Source organism: Euleptes europaea, chromosome 6, assembly GCF_029931775.1.
Source record: "Euleptes europaea isolate rEulEur1 chromosome 6, rEulEur1.hap1, whole genome shotgun sequence".
In the NCBI taxonomy this organism is placed as follows: Eukaryota; Metazoa; Chordata; class Lepidosauria; order Squamata; family Sphaerodactylidae; genus Euleptes; species Euleptes europaea.
Window position 1 is genome coordinate 108040545 of NC_079317.1, and position 19876 is coordinate 108060420.

The 19876-nt window shown below is 48.0% G+C and overlaps 1 protein-coding gene across 1 annotated transcript in view; it reads left to right on the top strand.

Annotated features, from left to right (window-relative positions):
- The window catches only part of WNT10A (Wnt family member 10A), a 94005-nt gene that overhangs the window by 21890 nt on the left and 52239 nt on the right, over window positions 1-19876 (top strand). The window contains exon 2 of the mRNA XM_056852044.1: window positions 10308-10684. Within this exon, the coding sequence (XP_056708022.1) occupies window positions 10308-10684 (377 nt within the window). The remainder of the gene's footprint in view (window positions 1-10307; window positions 10685-19876) is intronic.

Genomic DNA, 19876 nt, shown 5'->3' on the forward strand with positions numbered 1-19876 from the left:
TTAAATAATACACGTTTACTGGACTTGGAGGGTTTTGATAATAGAAGTGGTTGGCATGGTTATTTGTGGTACAATAAAATTAAAACTCATGCATCATTTCAACAACATATGGGTAAATCGTCTCTTTATAGGATATGGATTAGATATAAACATTTATTAGAAACAAAAACTCTGTTATGGATTTCACCACAAGAAATGCTAACATTACCCCCATTAAGACCAGCTCAATTTGTAACATATCAGGATCTTTTGAAATGGGAAGGTACAAAATGTTCACTAAGAGAATATGAAGAAGTTAAAGATTTACTATCTTGGTTCCAGTATAATCAAATAAACTTGGTCTTTTTACAGGATATGAAAACAGGATTTTGTAAAACTAAATCAACTTTACAGAAACTTTTACTGGATACAAATGATCATCTTATATCTAAGATGTATAAACTATTGTTAGAACTTTATTGTGAACAAGAACGAATAAAACCTACCATGATTGTGTGTGTGTTAAGTGCCGTCAAGTCGCTTCCGACTCATGGCGACCCTATGAATGAAAGTCCTCCAAAATTACCATGATTAGCTGGGCACAAATGTTGGGCCATGATATAATGTTACAAAAATGGGAAAGTCTTTGGACGAGAGATCTGAAATGTATATCTTCGCAATCATTAAGAGAAAATATATACAAAATGATGTATAAATGGTATTTAACACTGAAAAAATTAGCTTGCCTCAATGTCACCAAATTGCTGAAAATGCAATAAAGAAATAGGATCTTTTTATCATATGTGGTGGACTTGTGAAAAAGCTAAGAAATTCTGGGAGACGATATATAATGAAATAAGGTTGATCTTACAACAAAATATCCCTAAAACACCTGAAATGATGCTATTAAGTATGATACCGGATACCATTTTTACTCACCGAACGTTTTTGATATATGCCACCACGGCTGCAAGATTGATATATGCAGCTAAATAGAAGACTGTGGAGATACCAGACAAAAAAGACTGGATAAAAAAGATGCTGGAATTGACTGAGATGGCGAAGCTTACAGCCTTGATAAACCAGAATGATAATGTACAGTTTTGGGGGGAATGGGAGGCTTGGAGAATTTACTGCGAAAATCAATTTTCAATGGGGCCGTTTAAAGGATACTCTTTGATCTAATCCCTTATCTATACTTTTTATCAATTTTATATTAGGTAATGATTTAATAATGTTGGATAGGATAATAACTTGGTAATTAAAATAATATTGGGATTAGTACTGTTAACAAAAGTTTATACAATTTATTTCTAGACGGAAGAGGGTGAGGGGGAAGTCAATCTATTGTTAAATTAGCAATATTATTTGATTTTTTTAATTATTATTTTTTAGTATTGGATATTGTTTCATTTGTTGATATGTTAAATGAAGACAAAAAAATTATTAAAAAAAAAGAATAGGACACTAGAGCAGTAGGACCCAATGATATACTACACGTTAACACTACAATCCTAAGGAAACGGTATGCATTCCCTGCTTCTTAGAATCATAGAGTTGGAAGGGACCACCAGGGCCATCAAGTCCAACCCCCTGCACAATGCAGGAAATTCACCACTATCTCCCCCCTCCACACCCCTAGTGACCAGAAGATGGCCAAGATGCCCTCCCTCTCATCATCTGCCTAAGGTGAAAAGTTCCAGGGGCAGTACTTGTGTTAATTTCCTTTGGAGAAGAGAGACCATTGAGGGCAAATGTACCGATACTTTCCCATGCCTGTATTCTAGCCTTAAGTTTCTATGACTTGCTGAACTCGCTGACTTTCTGAATAAAACTTTTAACTGGCTGCATCGTCTGGAGTGAAGTTCATTATACCAGGAATGCAACGTGTTGCTGAAGCCTGACAGGAAGGCAATGGCAAACCACCTCTGCTTCTCACTTGCCTTGAAAGCCCCTTGCTGGGGTTGCCATAAGTCAGCTGCAACCTGGTGGTACTTTATGCACACAAAATACAATGGCTACAATCCTTCCTGTGTTCATAGCATTTCAAGACTTTTAAATCATGTGTGTTCCATTTAGTGCTAGAGAGACATTTAATCAGCCTCTGGTTTGTTTGTTTTCAGTGGGATGCCTTCATTTTTTGCTTGTATCTCCAGGAAGGCTATGGTTGCCAACTCCTGGTTGGGAAGTTCCAGGAGATTTGGGAGGGGTGGAGCCCAGGGAGGGTGGGCTTTGGGGAGGGGAGGGACCTCAGAGGGGTATAATGCCATAGAATCTACCCAGTAAAGCAACAATTTTTTTCCTGGTGACTTGATCTCTGTAGTCTGGTGATCAGTTGTAATTCTGGAAGATCTTCAGACACCACCTGGAGGTTGGCAGTTGTGAGGAAAGCCAAGGGTGGAGCCTGACACCAGCCCCATTTCAAGACAAGACCTTAAGGCCGTGACCTGATATATATTTTTCTTTATCTGCCCCGTTTTTGTTTTTTAATATCTAGCCTGATGAAGAGTTCTGGAGGACCTGAAATCTTGCATACTGTTTTGTGTTATGTGGTTGGTCTTTATAAAAGGTATTACATAACTTTTGTTTTTGCTTTTGCTTAGGATCAATGCAACTACATGGAACTTGCTTCTACTAAATTAAGAAAGGAGACCACAGAACACAGTGGAATTTACTTCTGAGTAAACATGGGTGGGATCCAACAGCTAGTATTTTGCCTTGTGTATCACTGCATTGGGTAGCAGTAGGATAACCACCCCTGGCCCCAGAGGTCCAAAACAAATGCGACACCGGGCATTCCATGATCAAAACTCCCTGTATTTTTTTTAAATCTGTCATCAGGTATGTGGGGGCCCAATTCCAAGTGAGACTGCAAGGTAAGGGGAGGGGGGTTAACCCTGTGCTAATATTTTGACCTAAAATAGCCCCAGGGAGCTGCTGTTGTGGAAACATATGAGTACAGAGCTTTCCAGGCTCAAAGACCAGAATGCTGGGAGCTCAGGTGTGGAAAATGCAAAGCCAAAGATGCTTCGGCTGCATGAAAAATATATAAGCACAAGCTCTGTCTGAGGGCACACTGGCAGAGGAAAGGGATGCCATACCCCTCGTGCCTATTTGTCTAAGCATGTCTGGAGGTTGGAGGTCAGTGGGAGATCTCTGGGGAAACCGCAGACAGAGGGAAAGGTGAGTGAGGTAGATGTGAGTGACTTAGATTCGGTGGGCCTGTTGGACCATTAAAAAGTGAGATTTATTCTTTTAAATGTATTTTTATTATGAGGTGTCTTGGACAGATGGGAAAATGGGTTTGTTATAACAAGGAAGAGTTTTTCAGAATATGCGCAAAGTGAATTTTCACCACTACCAAACGCAGAGTGCTCCACATATCTTTTTGACTAAGGGGCTGTCAAATTGTGCGGTTTCCAAGCAGACTTTTACTCTAACAGCTGCTCCCTGACAAAAAAACGGTCCTATCACCGAAGAAGAAGAAGACTTGGTTTTTATACCCTGCTTTTCTCTACCTTTTAAGGAGTCTCAAAGTGTCTTATGATCGCCTCCCCTTCCTCTCCCCACAACAAGCACCTTGTGAAGTAGATGAGGCTGAGAGCTCTAAGAAAACTGTGACTGGCCCAAGGTCATCCAGGAGGCTTCATGTGGAGGAGTTGGGGACTCAGACCTGGTTCTCCAGATCAGAGTCTGCCACTCTTAACCACTACGCCACGCTGGCTCTCAAGTTTCAGAAGGTTGTCTTTAGTTCTGAAACATTAGATTTTATGTCACAACCTTTCCTAAAATGAATCTTCCTGAGTGGTATCTGATGTTCTTTTGCAGTGAAGTGATCACACCTTCTTTGCATTTGGTAAATTTTTGCCTCAGTCATATCTTTGGGTGCAGCTATCATGTGGTGGTGAGTCCTGCTGGTTAATGTCAACAGTTATCTGTTAAAGGAGTTGACCAGCATGCCTGCTACATTAGACACGGGATGCTAAGTTGTGCTTAGCCTGTATCCTGGAAGAGGCTAGGGCATGAGTTTGACCTTTGCAGAAAACAAGTATTGGATGATCTTGGTAAGGGAGAGGATGCAATTCTAGTACTTCTGGGTTTTTTAGAGTTAATTCAACCCTGGAGCATTTTTAAAAATGTAATGCAAAAAAGCAGGGAGAGCTTTGAGTTACAGGTTTCTATATGCTCATAGTTGAAAGTGCTACCCAAGGAAACTGGGAGCTGTGTTGTAAATCAGGATAGGTACCCTGAGCTCTCTGTGCCATTGGCACTTCCTGCAGGTAATAGAGGGTCTAGGTCTCCATGGCTGAACGTGTGCAAGGGCAGAGACCATGTAGGGCTGTTGGGAAAAAAAATCGGTAAAATTCAGATTTGGCAAAATTCGGCCCGTTTTTATTCAGGAAATGCCGAAGTCCGAACTCCCTCTATTCGGATCTGTGAAATTCAGCATGAAATTCGTGTTGCCGAATAAATTCGGTCAAATAAAGCCATTTAAAGCACATTCGTGGCTTTCCATGGCTCCGGGGGGCATTTTTGGAGGTAGAGGTCCCAAACTTTCAGGGTAGCTTGGAGGGACCCTACGTGCAAGAACTTGAAGATTGGGTCAGGGGGTCCCAAGTTATGGGGTCTGGAAGGGTTTCCCCATCCGCCCATTGGAATGAATGGGAGCAGCCAATCCTTAATGTGCATCTAGAGAGCGGCAAATCCAAGGCAAAACCTCCCATTCTTTCTCGTTGGTTATTTCTACACGGGAGGTTTTGCTTTGGATTTGCTGCTTTCTAGATGCACATTTCCCCCAGACAAATTCTCAAAACTCTGCAGGGGGGCTTATTGTTGAGATTTGAGAATTTGGATGGGGAAAATGTGCATCTAGAGAGTGGCAAATGCAAGGCAAAACCTCCCATTGTTGTGGACTGATAAAAGGCAGCGTTGTTTACAATTCGCTCTGCTTTACCTTGGGAGCAAAGCCCCACTGCGGCTCTTACTTCTGAATAAGTAGGTTGGAGGATCAGGACTACCTGCCCTTTCCTCTACATTTTGCTTCCTCCTGTCACTGCTTCCTCAGCCCCAGGGGCACCCAAAAAAAAATGAAGACTGGGGTGGGGGGGGGGAGTTGAGGGAGGAGACAACGTGGCTGAGCTGTCACTGTCAGGGTAAAGAAGAAATCCTGAGCAGGGACACCCACGGGGTGCCGGGGAGGGGGGGAATAAACAGGATGCTGCATTGTATGGCACACGACACCACTGGCACATACACACATGCACATCCGCTACATGCCATTCCCTCCCCCCATCGCGCAAAAGAAGGCAAAAGCTCGGATTCTACGGACAAGGCCCACAGAGACAATCAACCCCCCCAAGCAGAACAGCTCCCCCCGTGACAAGAAGATGCAAATTCCAAATGAAGGAGAACAACAGGGCAGCCAGAGAGAGAGGCTCACTGACCCACACTGACCTCCAGGCGAAGGTGGCAACCAGTGAAAACAGCAAAAAAAAAAAAAAACTAGCGCAGAGGCAATCAACCCCCCCAAGCAGAACAGCCCCCCCCCCGCGACAAGAAGATGCAAATTCCAAACAAAGGAGAACAATGGGGCAGCCAGAGAGAGAGACTCACCGACCCACACTGACTTCCAGGCGAAGGTGGCAACCAGTGAAAACAGCAAAAAAACACTAGCACAGAGGCAATCAACCCCCCCCCCAGCAGAACAGCCCCCCTTTGGCTTCCCCCCATACACAGAATCTCCCCCCCTCACATACACACACACAGAGGAAAAAAGTTATAGAGAAAAGCCCCAAAACGGGTCAAACTGTGGATGTCTTCTCTTCCAATCTGATTCCAGCAAGCAGCAGCAGGTCAGCTCTGCTCAGGATCTCTCACGATCAGCACAGGAGCAGCACAGGAGCAGCAGCAATGGAAGGAATACAGACTCACACACACAGACTCTCTGGCCATTTATGCACAGGAGGTTTTGCCTTGGATTTGCCGCCCTCTAGATGCACATTTTCCCTAAACTCTGCATGGGAGCTTATTGTTGAGTTTTGAGAATTTGGATGGGGAAAATGTGCATCTGGAGAGCGGCAAATCCAAGGCAAAACCTCCCGTGCATAAATGGCCTCTCTCTCTCCCCCCCTGGGCCGCACAGCAACCCAGGACCACGCACATGCACCCTCCCACACAGGGATCTCTCTCACACACAGACTCTCTCTCCCCCCCCTGGGCTTCACAGCGGCTGGGCTCACACATTCATTTACGACTGATTGGTCAGAAGAAGATCCAACTTGGCCACCGATTGGCCGCGGGAGAATGCTGATTAGGGGGCGCCGAATTTGTACGAATTTATCCAGCATCCGCCCAAACTCGCCGAGTTCGGCTCGTCGTTTTCCCACCTTTTTTGACTTTGGTTCTATCAGAACTAGAAACCGCCGAATCGGGGCAAATTTGGCTGTTTTTAAGTTCAGATGGAACCGAATTGACAATCCTAGAGACCAGTCAGATGTATTTTGCTGTGTGATAGAGCAACGCTCTCAAAATGATGCCCTTTTAGTTTGGTAGAGAGGATGAAGTTGCAGGTGTTCAGGGTGTGTGTAGTGAATAGAAAGTCACTATTGAGAGGAGGTAGAATTATACTGTTTAAAAACATTTTTAAAACTCTTTGTCCAAGGTGGCATGGGTGTGTGGGGGTGCCACACAGATTTACTCTTAGTGGGAGGTGATGGGAAAGTGTACAGTTGCAACTTGTAAAACGAATTAGCATGTATTTAATCCCAGATATTTCTCTTTTGCCTGGAAGATGTAGCAACAGACTGCAGTCCTATTTTCATTGGGCAGCATCAGCTCATGCATTATACCGATTGAAGTTAATATAACTGTGTTACAACTGAGTTACTGTAAGTGTTGTAAGTGGCAACCATGCACAGCTGCCTCTCCCTATCTTTCAAGTCACTTTTGTTCTTGGTGCTGGAATTCTATACAACAAAATCTGATGGCTCAGGTGTTTCAGGAAAGCAAAGCGCATTGCCCACATACCACAGAAGTGTCACTGTACCTCCAGCTCTTTGGGGTTGTCAGTCACATGAATGAAGGAGGACTGTACCTGTGTCCTGCTGCAGCTTTGCTTAATTGTGGTGGTTTTGAAGATACACCAGAGAACGGTGTGGTTTCCTTTAAGCTTTTTGAGGAAGGGAGACCAATGAATGCTGGCCTAAGCTCCTTGAAAAAAGAACAGGATAAAAATGTATTAAATAAATGAAATGAGGGATTCCTCACTGAGAAGAACAGTAATGGAGGACATACTTCTCCGAAAGACAGCAGATCTATTGTTACCAGTCACCCCTGAAATACGCCAGATTCAAAATGTATGCTGAGTGCATTAGAGTACAATTTGTGCAAGGCAGTAGTGAGGGCCAACAGGCCTGGGAAGTATTGTGTGTGACCTGCATATATGCCCTGACATGTTTGAATCCTCTGCAAGGACTAGGGGCTCTGTGGCAACAAGTTTCCTGAATGCAGAAATCTTGAAAACCACTGCTGATTTGATAGGTCATAGCTGAGAGTAGACTCACCACCTATCCTTTATATTAAAGAGTCAGTCTACATCCCCATTAGAACTAACAACGTGTGTGCCTGTTTTTTTCTTAGTAGGCCATGGATGTGCCCTAAACTTGACATGTGTAGGCAAGCAGGTTAGTAATAGTTTTTGGGCTAGTGATTTCTGTAGATATATTTGCAAGGCCGTAACATAGAGTTGCGAACCTCCCGGTGGTACAAGGAGATCTCCTGCTATTATGGTTGATCTCCAGATGACCAAGATCAGTTCCCCTGGAGAAAATGACATTACATATGAGGTCCCTCCACTCCCCAAACCGCTCCCTCCCCAGAGTCCACTCCCAAAATCTCCAGGTGTTTCCCAACCCAGAGCAGGCAACCCTACTGTAACAGCAAGAGACATCGGGATGAGGATCAGAGAAAATTCTTCTGAGACTCCACTCAGCAGGGAAAGGACCAAAACACAGAGTCAGTCAACTCTCCACACCAACTACAGTTCCACACTCTTCACTACTGAAGTCTAGAAACATCCCATATTATTTTTACTTGTTTCAGCCATAGATGCTAAAGAACTGGTACATTTGATGCTGCGCAGTTCCAAGTAAGCCTGTGAAACTGGTCCCGGCTCCCTAGAGTGTTAATATTGACATATCCACCTGAACTGGACTTTCTATTCTCCATGTGTCCCTCAGTAAAACAATAAAATCTTCACCCAACAATTAATGCACAGTATATTACTTTGCCCTGACCTGGATGGCCCAGGCTAGCCTGATCTCATCAGATCTCAGAAGCTAAGCAGGGTTGGCCCTGGTTAGTATTTGGATGGGAGACCACCAAGGAAGTCCAGGGTTGCTGTGCAGAGGAAGTCACTGGCAAACCACCTCTGTTAGTCTCTTGCCATGAAAACCCCAAAAGGGGTCGCCATAAGTCGGCTGGGACTTGACGGCACTTTGCACACACACACACATTACTTTGTGGAAATAAAACAAGTCTTTCTGTACTGTGGTAGTGAGGGGGGGTCATGTACACAGGCCGGGGACTTCCTCACAGCAGGTTCATCTTTGTGGCTAATCCACTCAGCTTTAAACAGGTTTTGTATGTTTGAGAGGAATAGATGCAAGAATTCCTGGTCCTTTTGTGGCTCCAGAAAACACACTTTACACAAGATCCCAATTAAGGGAAATATAACTGCTAAAGATTAGTTCAGTTTATTGAAATGCACAGTATGGATTCTGAGCATGCTCTGTCGAAGGAAATCTGGGCATTTCCTGCTGAGGTACGGTGATACCCCGAGGGACACGTTGGGTGTTAATTGAGAGAAGGGTGGCTGCAGTGACAGAAGCTCTTTCCCCACCAGGAGTCAGTGAGATGAAATATGGAGAGGGAGCCTTTTGGAGGAGGGACCTTCTGCTCAGGGTAGCCTTGAAGTGTCTGTCAGTGCCCGGCTCCACAAAAGAGGAGGCGGGAAGGAAGAGGCAAAGGGAGACATCGGGAAGACACAAGCCCAACTGAGGTGAAGGGACATGGAGGCCTAAAGAAGAGGATAGGGTTGCCAGGTCCCTCTTTGCCACCGGTGGGAGGTTTTTGGGGTGGAGCCTGAGGAGGGCGGGGTTTGGGGAGGGAAGGGACTTCAATGCCATAGAGCCCAATTTCCAAGGCGGCCATTTTTCTAGGTGAACTGATCTCTATTGGCTGGAGATTAGTTGTAATAGCAGGAGATCTCCAGTTATTACCTGGAGGTTGGCAACCCTAGAAGAGGAGCAGATATTCCAGGCTGCACATTTGAAAAAGGTGTCCAGTGCCTGAGTGCAGAGAGACTTTGGGATGCTTTAAACCATCACTGCATCGCCCAGGCTTCTTCTAGGCCTTGCGGGAGAAGACAGCCACCCTTTGTCTACAAAGCTAATTCGCATGTGCTTGCCAGTGTTATGTGGCCTGGCTTGGGGTGTGTTCTAGCCTCCAACAATCACAGCTGGTTTTACAAACATCAACTGACCATTAGCAAGTAATTAAGTATGAAATAGGGTCACTTGTTGACTCTCATATGAATTTTTATTGAGTTTTTATGGGTTTGCCTGCCCCCCCCCCCCCCTGTAAGACAGGACTGGGCAGGCTGTAGCAGTTTGAACGAAGGCGGCAGCAGTCCAGACGTCAGCAGTGCCACTTTCCTCCACTCCTCCACAACACTTTTTTGTGGTTTTTGCTTGGTGTGTGCCTATTTTTAACTGACAGGTGCTGGAGGGCAGGGGTTTCTATGTTCAGCCTTTCTTCATAGAAACAGGGAGGGGAGATAGTTTGATTGTCATGATGAAGGACAACTGGAAGCCATGAAAGCAGGTTGAAGAGAAATGGGAAAATGTTGTCCCCTCCCATGTAGCAAAAATTGATCTGTGAAACTCATTGGATTGGATCTAATCTGCTTTCCTGCTAGTTAAAAAGGAAGGAGAGATCCTCTCAAAGAAGGGCTATGCTGAGAATCATGGGGTGGGGGCTGTAGTAGGGAGGGGAATTGGGCAAGACTGAATGAAACAGCTGGCTGGATCTAGCCCATGTCACATAGTGAGGTGGTGGGCAATTATATATTTGGATTATAAAAACTCATTGCTGATTCTTGTACTATACTTTTAAAAGTTATATTTTTGACAACAGTGTCCCTTTCCTGAAAGTGTGAGTGACAGGTACTGGAGGATCAATGTCTTCTTGCCTTATGTGCAGTATATATAGCTGAAGGCAGGACTCTTGATCTGGCTGACCCTAATGGGCCATTGTGTTCTTTCTTGCAGGTTTCCGGGAAAGTGCTTTTGCCTATGCCATTGCAGCGGCAGGAGCGGTGCATGCTGTCTCCAACGCTTGCTCCCTGGGCAAGCTGCAGGCATGCGGATGTGACCAGAAGCGCCGAGGGGACGAGGAAGCCTTCCGCATCAAGCTGCACCGGCTTCAGCTGGAGGCCATGAACCGGGGCAAAGGAATGATGCACGGTGTGCACCTGGAGCACGTGCCAGCTGAGGCCCCAGGCCTGCAGGACTCCTGGGAATGGGGGGGCTGCAGCCCAGATGTGGACTACGGGGAGAAGTTTTCCAAGGACTTCCTAGATTCTCGAGAGACCTACCGAGACATCCATTCCCGCATGAGGCTGCATAACAACCGTGTTGGCCGACAGGTGAGCTGCATGAGCAGAGATGGGAGAGAGTCCAGGCTTTTGGTCTGTACATGCCTCAGAGTTTGGGTATAAGGAATAGAGACCGCTCCTGATTTACTGGAAACAGAAGTAAAGGAAAGGAATAGAAGTAAAGTTCCAGACTAGGGTTGCCAGGTCCCTCTTCGCCACCGGCGGGATATTTTGGGGGCGGAACCTGAGGAGGGCGGGGTTTGGGGAGGGGAGGGACTTCAATGCCATAGAGTTCAATTTCCAAAGCGGCCATTTTTCTCCAGGTGATCTGATCTCTATCGGCTGGAGATCAGTTGAATTAGCAGGAGATCTCCAGTTGAATTAGCAGTTGAATTAGCAGTTGGCAACCCTATTCCAGACCTCTACTCACTTGGCTGGTTGGTTTGCACTGGGCTGGAAAAGAAACTGGAGTTGCTAAAAATGGGCGTGGCCTGCCAGTATCTTCTGGGAGAGTCTCTGGCATATTTGCATGAGGGTGTTGTGAGAAAAAGAGCAGGCAGTGCACCAGCTTCCAGTGCAAGTGCCAAATTCAGTGGTGCCTGCTGTACTGTGGCCCATGCCCAAAGCCGTCGCAGGCACAGGGGGCCAAAAGTGCCATTTGTTTGTCAGCATAAAGGGTGCCCCTTCAGAGACCCTTCAAAACCATGCACCATCTCTGCACAACTTTTCACACTCCCAACTTCAGAAGCATGAAACGTGCAGCCAGAAATTGCTGTAGATGCATAACACATCCCAAATGCCTTTTATAAGGGGAAGTTGGATTTTGTGTGTACATGTGTGGTATGGATACTTCACAGTGACTTACAAAATAAGCTCACAGTTAAAACCACAAATAAAACAAACAAATAACCCAAAGTAAAATAAAACAGCAACTACTACCTTTTTTGACAAAAGATGCCAAACATTCAGCCTGCCAAACTAAAGGCTCGCTGAAACAGGCTGCCTTGTGGCCCTTGCTAAAGCATGCAAAGAAGGAGCATTTCTGCACTTTTAGAGGGGAAGGTTCAGGGTTACCAACTCTGATTTAGAAAATTTCTGGAGCTTAGGGCTGATGCCTGGGAAGGGTGGAGTTTGGGTGAGGAACTCAGTGGGGATGTGTGATGCCATAGAGTCCACCTTCCAAAGCTGCAGTTTCCTCCAGGGGAATTGATCTCTTTAATCTGGAAAGCAGTTGTAATTCCAACAAAACTTCATGTCCCTCCTGGATGTTGGCAACCATAGGGAAGGGTGCTTCACAGGGGCAATCACCACAAAGGCCTTGCTTCTCTTGTGGGCCCAGTTTGTGCTTCCTGTATAGTTGGGGTATGAAGCAGGGATTAATTGGAAGAGCCAGGCAGAGGCTTCAGTGTGAGGTAGAGGACTGATTACTTGTTATGATTAGCAATCTAACTGGGAATATGTGGAGCATACATATTACAGCAATCAGGCTTGTTATCATTGTACACCAACAGAGGTTAGTAATCATGAGGCTGTCCTTTGTTGCAGGAGGTTTCTCTGGTATGCTTTTTTTCTTTTCTAAACAGAAGAGTCCCTAATCTTGGTTGCTCCAAGTATAGAAGATACTCTATACGCCTGCTAATTTAGGTTATGTTCTTTATACATTTCTGATTCTGCATAGAACAGCCATAACTGAAAGAAGGCTTGAGAGCAGTCTTCAGATACGTAAAGGGTTATCTCAAGGAGAGTCAGAGCCAGCTGTTCTCCTTGTTTACCATGGACAAGAAACAGGGACCTCAAACAGTAATGCAAAAGATTTGCACCTGGGCATTAGGCAGAGCTTTCTTATTCAAAGACTGGTGGAGCACAGTAACAGATAGCATTGGGGTGTGATGGAATATGCACTGAAGAATTGCTTTAAGGGAAGGGTAGGCAAACATTTGCTTTGATTTCGAGCAGCGGAGTTAACTGGAGATCCACTTAAGGCTGCTATCAGCCATATATTCAAAGGAGCCATCAGTTGAAAAGTCAGTAAAATAAAAGAACAGCTTTAGGTAGACTTCCTGCATTTGGTATGAAGTGTGCCAAATGGCGTTTATTCTGTGACTGCTCTGTGCAAGGGTAGAAACAGGCATTGGCTGCATCTCCACATTCAGTTTCTAGGTCAAACTCAGCACCCTGAAGCCTAACTAGAAGTCAGCAGGGAGACAGTGAGTTGGTGCTCTGTAGGTTAAAGAACAAAATTGCTTAACAAGTCAGATATTTTCTGAGTAATTTAAGGGACATAGTGTTCTAATTATAATGCAAATGTGAGAGATCCCCCTCTCTGAGTTTGCTTCTCCAAATCAGTTGCTCAGACGTTGATACAGAAACAATCGATTTATTGAAGCCTTCAGGAGATGAGACAGGCACAGGTAGAAAGTTGCAAGTGAGGGGCTATACGGGTTTACAGAATATATTGACTCCAGGGCACTGGGGCACTGGGGTTCACACTTATTGTTATGGGAAGTTACAAGCTTGGCATAATACAAAACATCAGACAGATCCCAGGAAGTCTGGGCGGCTATCACACTTCCAAGGCCGCATCGGCCTGAGGGAGTACTGGCAGGAAGAACAGCGGGGGGGGGGAAGATACATGGGCCATCAGGCCTGGCGCCTGAGACCAGAAGGTGTGAACTGCTTTTACGAGTTCACTGATAACACAGCAGGTGATGGAAAGCAGAGACACAAAGACAGAGACCCTCACATTCTGCCCCCCTTAAGGCCCCCCCCCGGGGTCCCCGAGAGGACGAGGCTTATCGGGATAAGCAAGGTGGAATTCCCGGACTAAGCGAGGAGCCGCCATGTGGGGTGCGGCCACCCATTCGTCATGAGCGGAGCCAAGGTTTTTCCAGCGAACAAAGTAAAACAGTTTCCCTTTCTTCCATTTGGAGTCTAAAACCTTGGATATTTCCAAATGGGTGTCCCCTCCTACTACGGTAGGAATCTCGTGTGCGGGAGGGGGGTGGAACTGGGGGGCTGCCACATAGGGTTTGAGGAGGCTTATATGAAAGACTGGATGGACTCCTTTCAGAGTTTTTGGGAGGTCCAGTTCCACAGTAACCTCGTTGATTACTCTGGTAATGGGGAAAGGTCCCACATAACGGTCGCTTAGTTTTTTGCAGGGGCGAAGAGAGCGGAGGTTTTTGGTGGACAGATAGACTTGCTCCCCCACCTTGAGTTCCCATCCCGGAGACCGGTGTTTGTCTGCTTGTTCCTTGTACTTGCTTTTTGCCCTTTCCAGATTTTTGAGCAACCATGGCCAGGTGGATTTAACCACCTGAATCCACTCCTGAAGGTCAGGGGTAGACTGGAGCTCTGGCGAGACGGGGGCAGAACCGAAAGGGCCGAAATCCGTCCCGTATATAACTTGGAAGGGACTAAAGCCGGTAGAGGAATGAGGCGCATTGTTATACGCATATTCGGCAAATGGCAGCAGGTCGACCCAGTCGTCCTGGTGGAAATTTACATAGCAACGCAAATAACATTCTACCACCGCATTTACTCGTTCTGTTTGACCATCCGTTTGGGGGTGATAGGCGGAAGAAAGGCCCTGCTCTTCCACTCCCATTAACTTTAGGAAGGCCCGCCAGAATTTGGCAACAAACTGGACCCCCCGGTCGGAGAGGACCTTCCTCGGGATCGAGTGTAGCCTGAGGACGTGTGTGATGAACAGTTTAGCTAAGCCCTGGGCTGAAGGAAGGCCTGCACATGGAACGAAGTGAACCTGTTTGGAAAAGAGGTCTGTGATAACCCAAAGAACCGTTTTTCCCCGACTCGGAGGTAGGTCGGTGATAAAATCCATGGCGATGACTTCCCAGGGACGGGAGGGGCTCTCAAGCGGTTTGAGAAGCCCTGGGGGTTTTCCCATCCGTTTCTTGGCTGTGGCGCAGGTGGGGCAGCTGCGCACATACAACTCTACATCAGATCTCATACCGGGCCACCAGAATTGTCTTCGAACCAGGTGAAGCGTTTTTATGAAACCAAAATGACCCGCTAGCCTGGCACCATGTACAAGTCCCAATACTTCCTTGCGAAGAGAGGAAGGGACGTACAGTTTCCCCCCTTGCACCCACCAAGTGTTGGTACGTTCCAGACCAGTGGGGAGGAGATGATGCTCCTCCTCCTGCAAGGAGGCGTCCCGGAGTCGCTGTTGGAAGGCTTCCGGGATGCCTTTGAGTGTAGGGGGGGTCTCCGGTGGTCGGGCTTGGGACCGGGTGGTGACGGCTAAGCTAGGAACTTCCCCTCGCTGCTCGGGAGTGAACAGGGAGTCGACTGGGCGATCGAAATCGTTGCGATACTGGGGAAGTCGTGACAAAGCGTCGGCTAGGGCATTTTCTTTGCCAGGGACATGTCTGAGAGTGAACCGGAACTTAGCGAAAAATTGGGCCCACCGAACCTGTTTGGCATTGAGTTTTCTAGCCCCCTTGAGGGCCTCACGATTCTTGTGATCGGTACACACTTCGAATGGCAGTTCGGCCCCTTCCATGAAGTGTCGCCATATGGTAAGGGCATGTTTGACCGCTGCTGCCTCCTTCTCCCAAATGGCCCAGTTGATTTCAGACTGGGAAAACTTCTTGGAGAAGTAGGCGCATGGTCTCAACCGTCCCCCCTCATCCCTCTGCAATAGGGCCCCGCCCATGGCTACATCCGAGGCATCCACTTGCACCACAAAAGGCTTGGTGCAATCTGGGTGAGCCAAAACGGGTTCGGATGAAAAAAGTAGCTTCAAACGTTCAAAAGCTAGCTGGCACTGGGGGGACCATTGCAAACGGGCTGAGGGAAGCGCGGCGCTAGCCCCCTTGTCCTTGGTACGCAACAGGGCAGTGAGGGGAAGCGCAACTTGGGCAAAGTTAGGAATGAAGTTCCGGTAAAAATTGGCAAACCCCAAAAACTGCTGAAGTTGGCGGCGGGTAGTGGGGGGTTCCCAGTCCCGCACTGCCTGGACCTTGGCGGGGTCCATTTCCAACCCTTGGTGGGAGATCACATACCCCAGAAATGTAATGGAGGGTTGGTGGAATTCACATTTGGACACCTTAGCATACAGTTTGTGCTCCCGCAGCCGCTGGAGCACCTCTCGCACTAGGCGCACATGGTCTTCCATGGTTTCAGAGTAAATAAGGATGTCATCGAGAAATACCACCACCCCCCGAAACAGCAAATCATGCAAAACCTCATTAATTAATTGCATAAAGACACTCGGAGCCCCCGAAAGTCCGAACGGCATGACTAGGTACTCAAACATCCCAAAACAACTGGAAAAGGCCGTTTTGGGTTCGTCTCCTTCTTTGATGCGAATGCGGTGGTAGGCTTCTACCAAGTCCAGTTTGGTGAAGATTCGGCCCTCCTTTAATTGTGCTAGAAGGTCAGGAATAAGAGGGAGGGGGTAAGCATTAGACTGGGTGACTGCGTTCAGTCTGCGAAAGTCAATACACAGTCTTAAATCTCCCGTCTTTTTCTTTACAAAGAAAGCTGGGGCTGAATAAGGAGCCTTGGAGGGGCGTATGAAACCCCTTGCCAGATTGACATCCAGATAGTCTCGCAACACTGTCTTTTCACTAGGGCTCATGGGGTAAACCTTTCCCTTAGACAGTTTGCCTTCCCCTACAATCTCGATGGCACAGTCCGTTTCTCTGTGGGGAGGCAGTTCGTCGCACTCTCTAACATCAAAAACATCAGTAAATTGCGAGTACTCAGAGGGTAATTGAGGAGAGACTGGGGCGGGGGACCCTACCAGTGCGGCGGCTGGAGTCCTGAGTACCCGTTCCTTGTCATGCAACCCACAGGGGTTTTCGGGGAAGGAAAGCACCCGTTTAACCCAATCAATGGAGGGATTGTGCCCCCTTAACCAGTTCATCCCTAACACCACAGGGGTTACAATAGGGGCGATAGTGAAATACAACCGTTCCCAATGTTCCCCCACGGACATAATCACGGCTGCAGTTCTGTGGGTCACCGGGCCCCGTTTAAAGTCACTCCCGTCCATTTGGGAAAAACGGAGGGGTCCCGGAAGCCGCTTGCGCCGGACACCCAACTTCTTGGCAGTTTCCTCATTTATCATGGTGCGGGCACACCCCGAGTCGACCAACGCGGGGACCTCTAACGGGGGACCCCCTTTGGGTAGGGACAGATGGACACGCACAAATACATTGTCCTCTTGGGCGCTTACCATCGGTGGAGCTCCTTGCACAACGATAGGGACGGTCTGCTGCGGAGCCCCCTCTACAGCAGACCGACGGCGTTTTTTGCCGGCTGTTCCCACTCTTCCTCCTCGCTGGAAGAGGGGGACGGGGTAGTGGCCTCCGGGGAGCCGTCCGAATCGAAGACGGTATTTGTAATCCGGGACCCCGATGGGACCGTAGAGTCGGATGCTCCATCCTGGGGACGTGCGTGGAGAGCGGAGGGTGCGCCGGAGCGCCGGCTCAGTGGTCCACTTCTGCGGCGAGGCTGGCTGTCGGCGGCCGGTTTCGTCGGCTCGGCCTGGGTTTGGCGGGGAGGGGTCGGACGGCCTGAGCGAGAGGGGCATTGCGATGCAAAGTGACCCTTTCCCCCGCAGATCAGGCAGACGCCGGCCTCGAACCGCTTGCGGCGTTCCGCGGCCGAGAGGACCCCGCCACCCCCTTGCCGGAGTTCCCGGCCACGGTCACCCCGGGGCCTGGGGTCTCGCCCAATCCGTTGCTTGGACAAGTTCAGGAGTTGTTTGCGATTCTCGATGTCAGCAGCATGGCGAACCCAACCTTCCACATCCGGGGGGTTCCCTTGCATGAAGGCCCAATGTTGGAGGTCTGGGTTGAGACCCTCCCTGAAACATTGTACCAAGGTAGCCTCACTCCAGTCCAGAATTCGGCTAGCCAGTGACTGGAACTCACTTGCATACTGCGCCACCGACTTAGTCCCTTGGCGCAGTTGCATCAGGGAGGCTTTAGCCCGCTCACCTAGAGTCGGGTCCTCAAAACGGTTTCGGAGTGCTACCATGAACTCGTCCAGGGTTCGCAGCACCGGCGAGCGGAGTTCATACTGCAACACCATCCAGGCAGCCGCCTCCCCTTGCAGTAAGGAAGCCACGTACTGCACCCGGGACTCCTCAGAAACGAAGGTTCGGCCTTGTTCCCGCATAAAAATGTCTACTTGGACCATAAAAAAGGTCAACTGGTCTCCCGACCCGTCATACGTGACTTTCAGGTCCCGACGGGCCGGGGGGGCAGGGGTTGCGGGCGGAACTACTGGCGCCCCGTCTGGGGGAGCACCGGCTGGAGGTTGCAATTTCAGCGCATCTAGGGTCGTGGCCATCTCACCCATTACGCGTTGCATGATCTCCATCTGCTCCTGCATAGCCCGGCGGTCTTCCTGCCACTGCTTTCGTTCTTCCTCCATGAGGGCCTCTTTGCGGGCCGGGTCCCCTTCGAGTCCCGTGCTGGGGAAGGCCAACCGGCGATCCTTCGCCGCAGTCCGCGAGAGCGACCAGCCCTTGGGAGAGTCCAGCCAATAAGTGAGCCCCCGGGGACGTCCGTCCCGATCTTGGTCGGGGGCGCGACCCTTCGGTTTCTTTGGCTTGGCTCCCTCCTCTTTAGGGTCCGGCTTCTCCGGCTCGTCCGGTTCCTTGGGGGCATCGGGGTTAGGGGTGGTGTCCTCGTCGGCTGACATTCTGTCCAAAGCGGTACAGCTGCAGTCCGAGAGGCAATGACTTGCAACTTAATGTGAGAGATCCCCCTCTCTGAGTTTGCTTCTCCAAATCAGTTGCTCAGACGTTGATACAGAAACAATCGATTTATTGAAGCCTTCAGGAGATGAGACAGGCACAGGTAGAAAGTTGCAAGTGAGGGGCTATACGGGTTTACAGAATATATTGACTCCAGGGCACTGGGGCACTGGGGTTCACACTTATTGTTATGGGAAGTTACAAGCTTGGCATAATACAAAACATCAGACAGATCCCAGGAAGTCTGGGCGGCTATCACACTTCCAAGGCCGCATCGGCCTGAGGGAGTACTGGCAGGAAGAACAGCGGGGGGGGGGAAGATACATGGGCCATCAGGCCTGGCGCCTGAGACCAGAAGGTGTGAACTGCTTTTACGAGTTCACTGATAACACAGCAGGTGATGGAAAGCAGAGACACAAAGACAGAGACCCTCACAGCAGTGCACCAGACATCCTCAAGGGAACTATGAGTGTGAAACTGAATAGTATTTAATATCACTAATTAAACAATATAGGAACATAATTACAGACAAAACATCTCTTTATATTAAATGGACATTTCTCCCTTCTTCTAGCTCACTTTGCTGTCTCTTTGACCTCTCGGGATTCTAAAAAGAAAGTTTTTGAAAAAAAAAGCCTCAAACTTGCAGATCATAAGACAATTTGCACTGATCTTGAGTTCTTGGTGACCACAGCAACACACTGCTGTCTCTGCATGTTGTCATATTGTTGTCATATTGTTGCAGGAATGTGGGAAAAATGTGTTTCTTCTGTGCATACCAGGCAGGAGGAAGGCAAGGGGGTTGTTGTTTGTCGGACCACCTTCTGTCAAAGATTTCACAAATGACAAGGAATGAGGGTTGACAGGTACAGACCACAAGTGGACACCTGGGCCCAGGGACCATTGTGTCACTGCTGTACTCTAATGTGAAAAACCAGATCTTAAAAGGGGGTGTGGGGGGAAAAAGCCACCGTTTGGCAAGGAATAAAGAGATAGCAGAAGCAGCGCCAAATGTGAAATTTGTAGCAGATTTGAAAACTATTACAAATGTACTATTACAAATTTGTTGCACCAGTCCTCTTGGTAGCCTGTAAAAGGTTAGTGCAGACAGGGACTTTTAAATTTAAGGCTAGTACAGACAGGGACTTTTAAGTTTGAAAAAGAATATGGATGTGGAAGCTGGAATGTGACATTTCTAGATCTGACCAAATGACATTGGTTTGTTTACTTTTGGTAGCATGTCTCACTGTATTTTTTTTACCAGTTGTGCTTCATGGCAGAATGCACTGTGCTGCCACAGCTTAGCTCAAAGGGTTGGAACCAGACTACATTTTCCATCAACAGAAGGGAGCTTTCCTGCTTCCCCCTCTCACTGCTGCTCAAGGATCACCACCAAACTCTGTTCCTGGGGGATAGGAGAAGCTGCAGAGGCATCCTGGGGTGGGGGTGGGGGCTCCTGATTTGGCCCTCCCAAGTTGCACCACTGCCCTCCAGGCTCAAGGGACGTG